At 40.3% G+C, this 9,944-nt stretch overlaps 1 protein-coding gene across 1 annotated transcript; it reads left to right on the top strand.

The window, feature by feature from the left end:
- The first annotated feature begins 8,185 nt into the window (after nt 1-8,185).
- LOC136479911 (uncharacterized) lies at nt 8,186-9,249 on the top strand. Its single transcript, XM_066477621.1, has 2 exons — nt 8,186-8,422; nt 8,848-9,249. Exons 1-2 carry the CDS (start codon nt 8,186-8,188, stop codon nt 9,247-9,249), a joined length of 639 nt encoding a protein of 212 aa, XP_066333718.1.
- The last annotated feature ends 695 nt before the right edge of the window (nt 9,250-9,944 follow it).

The raw sequence follows: 9,944 nt of genomic DNA, 5'->3' as shown, positions 1-9,944 counted from the left end.
ACTTTATCCAATTTGGATTGAGTTAATGTGGCATACCCATGAGAAACCCATTCTCACCAAGACTACACAAATTCACTAGAAGAAAAGGTTAGTCTCAAAAGACACAAGACATAGAATGAGCTCCCCCTTAATATGTGCATCAAGCAATCAGATTACTTGTAAAATGCACTTGGATTGGTTTAAGAGTTTAGAGGAGTTCATCCTATATCTTGGTCAAGGCATAATAATCTTGCAATAACTAAAAATGTGCCAAAGAAAACATACCGTCACCAAGGTAGATTGATCACCACACAAATTTTCATGGACATGACCATCATAGGTGAGACTTCAATGATATGGATGGCCATAGTTTTCACTTGATGACTCATGGTGAATTAGAGCTCTTATGATCATCCAAGATCCATATTAGGTTCCTAGTTCTTTCTTTACCTAAAGCAACTCACACAGAGAGCAAAAGGTAAAATTCATGAAATTTGCAAATTGTGAACTAGGAGTTGCCACTCTTTGTTGACAAGATCTTTGGTGATCAATGGGATGGATCCATGTGCACTTGATGAGTTCTATAGCAGAGAATTGACAATGAAAGTCCACTCTTCAATTATTTTCTCCAGCTCATTCAAATTCCGTTCCACTGAAGGAATGGGACATCCGACACTAAACTAGGAGCACTTGGTTTATGAAGACTGAGACCTCCTAGAATAATTGTGAAGCACTCAGAGAATCCAAAGGAACCATCCATCCTCCTTTTTCGATGTATGAGACAACAATCATGAACTTGAGACAAACCATTTATCCCACAAGACATAGGCTAAACTCCCCCTCAATTTGTTCATACAAGAGTACATAGAGTACACTTATGCACATTATTAACATGAGGTCAAGAGGGAAGTCTTCACTAGATTTCAACTGGTTTCAAACTCCTTCAAGCTGCTTGCAGTCCAATTAGTTTTAGCTAGTTCAGTTGCTTCCAATTGATTTCAAAAAGCTCCAACTGATTATAACTCATTTCTGCTACTTGTAACTGCTAAAGTCAACTAGTTTCATCTAGTTTCAATTGATTTCAGCTACTGTTTCTGGAAGCCTACAACTGATTTCTACTAGTTCCAACTAGTTGCAACTACTTGTTGCTGCTTGTAATTTGATTGCAACTCCTTTAGACCCTTGTGTGAGTCTTTCTCTTTTATTGCAACTGCTTTAGACCAAACTGATGCTTCTCATTTTTATTGATTCTTCATGACCAACTTGAGAGCCAACTTAATCTTGTTGTTTTAATGCAATCCAATTCCAAGCAGTGGGTTTTCAGATTCTGTCTTCCTTGGAGAAAACATCATATATCCTAGAATACTAGTCCAATATGCATGAAATTTGGTAGAGATGTGCATCCATGAGGTCTCTAACTGCTATAAACATTTCAGCTCATTTGGACTCTATTTAATTAGTCAAATCAAATTTCTAACAAAACTACTAGAGTCTGAAAACAGCATTGCTGAAGCTAACAGAATTCAACTCACAACTGATGTTCTTCTCAATCAATCTTCAAGAAAATTGTACATCAATAAGTACTAGATGTGTGTAGCATGCTCACAAAGTTTTAGGCCAATTAATTAGTATTTGAACTTCCAAATTCATGCTTGAAGGCGGCTAATTTAGAATTCTAATTTTCTGGACAGATTTGATAATTGTCAATTCTTCTATTCTTCTTATCCAATCTTGAGGTGAATTTGGTTGAGAATACTCACAAGATTTTATTTCCATTCAGTCCTCTTATTGATACTTGTAGTCTTGTGAATTCTTCCAATATAGCTTATCCAACTCAATCTCAAACTTGATTTTATTCAATCTCAGATTTTTTGATCTCTTTCGCCTCTAGCAACCTCATCTTTCTTCAGGTGAAGAGTAACCATAGGGCTTGTGATTTATTCAGTTAAACAAGCACAACCTCTTCTTGATTTTCTATAAATAAGCTCAACACAAGAGGGCATTAGTAACACAAGCACTAGTTTCTCATTTAGTAACCCTTTATGTGTGGATGGCAAGTAGGTTACCAAAATAGAGAAACCTCATAACATGGATTAAATCTTCCCTTGATTTCTCATGCACACTCTTTTGAGTGGAATAGAAATGTGAATGTACATGATTGGTCAATTAAGTCCAAAGGGTAGATTTAAGCCATATTATGGTGATTGGCTAAAAGAGATGAATCAAATCCAAATTAACAAGAGAGAATACATCACAATGTTTTGGATTGATAGCCTTCATATGGTAGCACACTCCATTTTAGAAACACATTCTCATTTAGTGAGACTGCATAAATCACTTAGAGAGAAAAATTAGTCTCACAACACTAGTTATAGAGTAAATTCCCTTTTGGTAAGTGCTCTAAGTATTTGAATTCCTCACATAGCACTTTATTCATTGAAGAACTTGGGATTTCACTCTATGTCTAGGTCATGGCAACAATAGAGTAATCAGATTGAACTATGCCAAAAAAAATACTTACAACCGTTAGAGCATGTAGATGGCCATACCATGAGAATGAGAATTTGACAATCTATCATTTGTCAAGATTCCATCAAGTAGAGGCTTCTTGAATTGTGAGTGATAAGTGCCTTTACTTTACTTGAGCTTGATTCTTTATTCTTGGCTTTCCTAAAATTTACTTGTATCCTCCAATGTGAACAAAGTTTCTGAATCCCTCAAACCAACTCATAGTATGCATGGATGAACATAAACTTTCTTCATCTTGAAATTATTGGTTTGAAGTCCACAAAGGAAACTCAAGTCATCTATGTTGCTTGGTATCGATGATCAATTCAATTCCAATCATACTTTTCTTTCATGGCCAACAACCAATGTAAATCCTCAAGTGCTTCTCTTATCCTAAGGGGCTACATAAGGCACAAAGGAGTTTAGTTTGAAATAAATTGCACTTGGAAATTAGTTGTTACCACCCCTTTTGGCTGTAATGGATTAGGTAGTCTTCATCTTGCTCAAAATAGGTTGTAGGTTTCGTCCATGACTTGAACTGCTAGCAGCTTCTACTGTTTGCATGGGTGCAGCATTGCTGCTCCTCTTGTGCGGCACTACTGCTTGTGTGAGCGGCACTGCTGCTCATACTTCAGCAGTAGGTTGTAGATCAGCTGCGACATGAGGAGCCTCCACTTCTACCTCCTGTACTTCTTGTGGTCTTATATCACCAATGGCCATTTGCTTGATTGCCTCACAAGGTGGTTCCTCATACCTATAACATGAATAAGATCTTGCTCCACTAGAGAGCCATTAAAAGCATCATATGGCAAAAGATTCATTTAAATGTGAAGTACTCTAGCCACTCCTAATAATTCACAAACACACACATATTTGTGAACTACTAGAGACTACACAAGTCAAGTGGCTAGCTAGGAGGGGTTAGGTACTAGTTATCAAGGTGAGTATGAAGTTAGAAATATATCCATCAATTTATCCTTGGGTCAATCTTGAGAGAATAGACAATATGAATAAGATTGATAGCTTGAGATGATATCTTCAATTAACTTGTTGCTCAAGCACCCCAAAGCTTGATATCACCTTCAAGTACCTACAACACTCATCAAGCACAACTTGGTACCCAAACTATGTTTGGTCCATCAAGGTTAGTCACAAGAGACTTTAGCACCCAAATGGCCTTTGTGCTAGCACGTGGTGAACAAATCACCTTTTCTAGCACAAGTGTCATTTTTGGGCCTCCTATGCATATTTGAATCAATCGATGAGTTGAGCTTAGGAGTGTCACCCATGGGACAATCCATACTTAGATGTCCCTTTCCTCTGTAAGTGTAGCAAATGCAGCGCTTGATCTTGTAAGACATCTTCTTATCTTGCTTCTTGTTTTCTACCTTACTAATGAACCTCTTTCTTGATGATACAAGGCCTTCACTTTTCTTGTTTGGACATGAGCCAATTTCATGTCCCTTCTCATTGCATCCATAACACTTCCTCTTGATTCTTCTTATCTTCTTATTGGGAAGTGTTGCTTGGTCATCAATCTTGTTGGAACACATAGAGGCATTGTGTCCCATGTTGGAATACTTGACATGAGCCATCTTCTTCTTCTCTTGAATCTTTCTCATGCCTTTGTTTTTTTCTTCAAGGAGCAATCTTTTACATGATGACCCTCCTTCTTGCACCTGAAGCAAGTGATGAGAGTCTTCTTTGGTTAAAGTTGCACCTTGGTGGCCTTAGGGGCTTTGTTGTTCTACCTAGGTGCGGCACTACCGCTCTAGGACGAGGCACTGCCGCATCCTAAAACCTTCACAGCCTTGAGTGAAACTACTGCATTCTGGATAGGTTGGACTTCTCCAAATTGTCCCTTGACTTTGCCACTATTAGACTTGTGACCTTGTCAATTGGGTTTCATGCATGCTTCGGTTGATCCCTTCTTAAGCTTCTTCGCCATGTATTCACGGTTATCTTGAGAAGGTTGAGCATTGCATTTTCCCTTCAATTAAATCAAGTCCCTTTTTAGCCTCTCAACCTCTTTCTTGAGTTCTTCATTTTCTTTTGTAATGGAATCATCACAAGTTTGTATGAGTACATGCTCAACGGAAGGTTGGCTTGCTTGAGAGCAACAATTATTAGCACATGATAAAATATATGGAACTTGTGTACGTGTGCACTTGTGAGTGTTAGGTTGGTATGATTTTACCGCTGTTACCACAACCTCATGAGCTATTTCTAGATATGAGAATCCATAAGCTTCTCATGAGAGCACAAGAGCTCATCATAATCTTCTTGTAAGATCTCATTCTTGCTAGTAAGCCTTTCCACCTTGTCCTTGAGCACAAAATTCTCATCTTCTAATTGAGCAACACAAGATAGAGAGTTAATAGTATGAGATTGCTCAACTAACAAGTTTTCATACCTTTTGACCAAACCAGCATGAGAGCACTTAAGCTTTTCATGCTTTTTGGTCAACTTCTCCAAGCATTTGATCTTGTTGATGAGACACTCTTCTTGATCACGAAGTGTTTCTTCTTGCTCTTGAATTTTCTCTATGAGCTTGACACCATCACCTTGTCTTTCTTGCTTAGACATGCTAAGTGTTGATTGAACTCATCATCATCACTTTCATCACTCTAACTTTCACTTTCACTTTCACTCTCACTCTCATTTGTAGCACTTTTCTCTTTCTTTGCCATGAGACCCACATGAGAAGTGGCATAAAGAGTTGAATTTCTTGGCGAGGTAGACTCATCATTTGGTCTCCATCGATCACAAGCTTCTCCTTCCTTTAAAATGTTAGTCTCACAAGAACTAAAGGAAGTAGAAGTACCATATGTAAAAGCATTGTTCACACCAACCATTTCATTACCGATCACATATGTTGGTGAGGGAGTGGATGTGGCATGATCATTTTGACCATTTGAGAGAATCACTTGAGGCTCTTTATTTGTTGGTGAAGTTGAGCACTCCTCAAGTGGTTCCTCCAATGAGAGCAACTTCTCATCACATTTGGACTTGTCATATTATTCTTTAAGCGTGGTTCAAATGAGATGAGCATCATCAAGCAGTTCACCATCTCCAAATATGATGGCATCAAAAACATCTTCACTCAAAGCACTAAATAAGACATTAGTAGTTTGAGCATTGTGTTGTAAGCATTTCACTTCCTCTTTAGATAAGATGGCCAAATCATCACTAGGAGGTGAAATGCTCACATCTACAATCCGCTCAATATGAGGACCCATGACCCTAAAAACATCAAGCACACTAGTAGACCAGGATGCATAATTTGAGCCATCTAAAAGTAGAAGTTCAAGAGATACCTCCTCACTTGTTGACATCGTCTCTCAAGGCGGTTATGCCCGAAATTGAGAGCTCTCAAGGCGGTTAAGCCTGAAATTGAGAGCCTAGCTCTGATACCAATTGAAAGGACCTTGATGTCGCCTAGAGGGAGGGTGAAAAGGCCTGTTTAAAACAAACTTATAGCGGAAGTTAAATTCTAAGTGTGGCACTGTTGCTCCCAAGGTGCAGCACTGCCGCACTGCGGCACTGCCTCACTAAAAGTGTGGCACTGCTGCGCCTCCAGACAAGCTCAAACTACAATTCAAAAACTACCCAAAAAATAGTAGATCGAGCAAATTATTGATATTCCTAGGGTAGTGTAGAGCCTATTCCACCACCTAGATGCTGGTGGAAGTGCACGAGCTAGTAGATCGGGACCAAACCCTAGAATCACCACAAAAACAAGTATAGCAATGCAAATCACAAGAACATAAGTGAGACACCGATTTATCCTGTAGTTCAGCTCGCCACTAAGGCTTGCCTATGTCCACGTTGTTGAGGTAGCCACAAAGGCTTTGGTCTCTTTCAACCATATCCTCATTCTCAAGTCAAGAGAATGAACTCTTGAGATGAGGGGTGATTTCACTAGCTGATTGAGCTGATTACAAACTTCCTGGGGTGCCACACAAGTTGGCAGGCTCCATGGGCGACACGTTAATCGGCTAGGAGCAAGCTCCAAGAGTAACAAACGCAATCCACTGGCTTGAACGTGAACCAAGTGCTCTAGAAGATGAAGAACACTTGGGGCTGCTCTTTAATGCAGTTTGGAGGCTCAAACTCTCTTGGATTTAGAAAGAAATCAAAGGAGAAGCTTGAGGGGCTCCAAGGTGAGTGAGGGAGAGAGAGAGAGAGATGCTCTGGTCGCACCTGGGAAGGGTATGGTCGAGGTGAAAACCAGTGACCATTGTGAGAGCAAAGAGAAGGTATAAATACCCCCGCTCCCAATGGTCAGTTAAGTCACGATAGTGCCTCGCCTGAAATGCGACAGTGCCTCAGTGCAGCAGTGCCTCACCTTAGCGCGGCAGTGCCGCACCTGCTATGCAGCACAAAAGATAGGATTGCAAAGCTTGCTGTCTTAGCTAAGGCTTTAAGGATATTTGGTGGGTAAATGAGTATTTGGTTGCACATTAAAGCTTGTGCATTGTATCCCCCTTTATAGTATGGATTTTCCTAAACTTAAATTCAAAATATCAAAGAATTTAAATGCCTTTGAGTTGGCCACTGCATCCTTTTATAATTGGGGGCTCCACCAACGATGTATTGTCCTCATTACTATTATACCTTGAGCATGTGATTTGAACCATTTCAACACATGTGAGATCAATCCATGGCTTCAAGCCACTTCCACTAATGATTTGATCCTCAACACAATATATCCATTATACATTGTCTCCTTTATCATTTCACCTTTGCTTGATATTTCCTCACTTATGCACTCTTGATTCATTCTTTAGTCATGGATCAAAGCTAGTCCACTATCCAACTCTTCTTGTTCATATAAAACAAGTCATTATTGAGACCAATCCAAAATCATCAACTCAGATTTATAATTTGGCAAACATGCATGCTTTCCATGATACTATGATATCCCACAACATAGAAGCCATTTCATCAACTCCATTTGCATTGTTGTCTTTTTCTTGAACTATATTATTTCCATGATCTTCCAACACAACAATACACAATTTTGGCCTTGATTTAAACATTATGTGGAATATCATCAAGTTTGCCATCTTGTTGAACCTTGTCGATGGGGAACCCTATGGGCCCCCATAGATGGAGCAGAGCAACGTTCAAGACCAAAACTCCAATTCGGACTATACAAGGAAAGGCGCCCGAAGCATAGCTTAGGACTCTGACCTTGTATCTGAGTAGAACACAAATAACTCCTCTCAGCACCTGGACTATAAAGGGCTGGTGAGGATATCCCTTGTAAACGACGCAACGGAACACACCCAATACTCAAAGCAATACGACGCAAACAGGCTAACACCGAACTGGACGTAAGGTTATTACTCGACCAAGTTGAGGGCCTGAACCAGTATAAATCGTGAGTCTCTTTGCGTAACCGCTGAGTTCCACTATTCACCAAAGCCCGAACAACTGTCCCGGGTACTCCCATGGCAGGCTATCGGTGGTAAAACATCGATAGCTGGTGCGCCAGGTAGGGGCTTCCGATGATTTTTTTCTCGAGAGCTCGGCGGACCTCGACCTCAAGATGACTTATTCAGTGGGAACAACCTTCGTCTTTGGATCCTAGATCTGTGAGGCAGGTGGCGATGGCAAGCTGCGTACCCATCTCCGAGAAGAAAAAGAATTCGACGACAAGAACAATCTCGTCGAGCAAGAACTCACCGAAAAAATGATGAAACTTTCAACTTCGAATCCAACTCGGAAAGGAGAAGAAAGCAGATACAAAACTGATTCTGAGAAGGAGATGGAGTACAACTCCGACTCAGACAAGGAGATGAAGCGCAATTCTGACTCAGACAAGAAGATGGAGCACAATTCTGACTCGGACAAGAAGATGGAGCATGACTCCAACTCAGATAAGGAGATGGAGCACAACCCCAATTCGGTTGCAATTTTCAAAACAAAGGTGCCACACCTAATTGGACTCAAAGACACAACAATGATCTAAAGGAATACAACCCGTACAACTCCAAAAAGAACTCAGGAATGTACGGACTATACAACATGGCATCAATCTACCAACACTTTACCCAAGACAAGATGAACTCAGCAAGAAAAATACTCCTGGAGGGAGCACAAGAAGGGATGACCATGACAGTTACCCCACAAGACTGCGTGGTGCATTGGTCGGGTTCTTTCACCTCAAGCAAAGCCCAGACTAGCACGTACATTGAAGAACTACCTTATCAAGAAGGAAAAGAACTCGGATCTAGCTCAGAAACTACAGACAACTCAACCAAATGAAGGATGAAGTACCGTACAAGGAGAGCACAAAAGAGGTACACTATATACATGGTGGAGCAATTAGAACAACCTTTGGAACCACCATAGATACCAGATATAAAATCTTCAGATGAATCAGAAGGCATCATCTCGTCGGATGAGAAAAGCGACAGCAACAAAAATGATGAGCAAAGGCTAGCAAGACTAAAGAAGAATAAATTGAAGGCTGGGAGAAGGAACAGGGCTAAACAAAGGAAGCAAATCTGGAATAAGTACAAGGCGGAACTAACGGAATACAACAGAAAGAAGGCGGAAAGAGAAGCCGCAAAGAGTACAAAAAGGGAAAGAATTGAAGAATTAACAAAGGAGTTGTACACCCTCACGAATAACGAAAGAACAAAGGAAGATCAGAAGAAAGAAGTCGGGGGATCAGAAGAACAACCCGACGAAGAAGTTCCACAAAACCACAAGGAGAGCAGCCACCCAAAAAATCAAATTTTCAAAGGCTAGGATAGATAGAAAGTGCCGATGCTAATGGAAGGTAGGAACATTACTCAAAGCAACAAGAAAGAGGCAAACCAGAATTGAGCCAACACTACCAAGAAATATCAAGAAGATTTGACAAAGAAGATGACTACGGAGAATTCGAGCTTAAAGAAGACAGGTCTTATTACAGAAGGGCAAGATCGCCAGACTATGGAAGAACGGAACCATATGATAGATTCCCTTGTTTCGTAGGAAGACTACAAACATTGAAACTGCCACTCAAATTTAAACCAGCAAATCATTCCAAGTATGATGGCAAAGTAGAACCAAGACAATGGCTAAGAGTTTATTCCCAAACTATTGAGTTAGCCGGAGGAGATGACAACATCAAGGCTCTATTTTTTCCAATGGCCCTCGAAGCAATGCCACTACAATGGTTTGACAAATTGAGGCCAAGATCAATCAGATATTGGGAAGACTTGCAAGAAGCTTTCTGCAACAACTTTGCAGGCATTATTACCCATCCAATGACCGCAGCCGAGTTGAAAGGAGTAAGGCAAAGGAGGGGAGAAAGTCTAAGGGAATACTATAGAAGATTCAGAGAATTTAGGGCTCAAGTCCATGACATTACTGATAGAGAAGTGATAGAAGCCTTTGCGGAAGGAATCTCAACAAACTGGCAATACAAAGACTATTTCAATGAGAACCCAAGAACAAAT

Source organism: Miscanthus floridulus, chromosome 9, assembly GCF_019320115.1.
Source record: "Miscanthus floridulus cultivar M001 chromosome 9, ASM1932011v1, whole genome shotgun sequence".
NCBI classification, from domain to species: domain Eukaryota; kingdom Viridiplantae; phylum Streptophyta; class Magnoliopsida; order Poales; family Poaceae; genus Miscanthus; species Miscanthus floridulus.
Note: the sequence above shows the minus strand (reverse complement) of the source record. Positions and strands in the feature narration are given on the sequence as shown.

What these genes read in the sequence shown, in the direction of transcription:
- LOC136479911 (XM_066477621.1), top strand. Translation starts at nt 8,186, where the DNA reads ATGATGAAACTTTCAACTTCGAATCCAACTCGGAAAGGAGAAGAAAGC. An exon ending in TTGCAATTTTCAAAACAAAG is followed by an intron (nt 8,423 to 8,847) that starts GTGCCACACCTA and finishes GAACCACCATAG; the next exon opens with ATACCAGATATAAAATCTTC.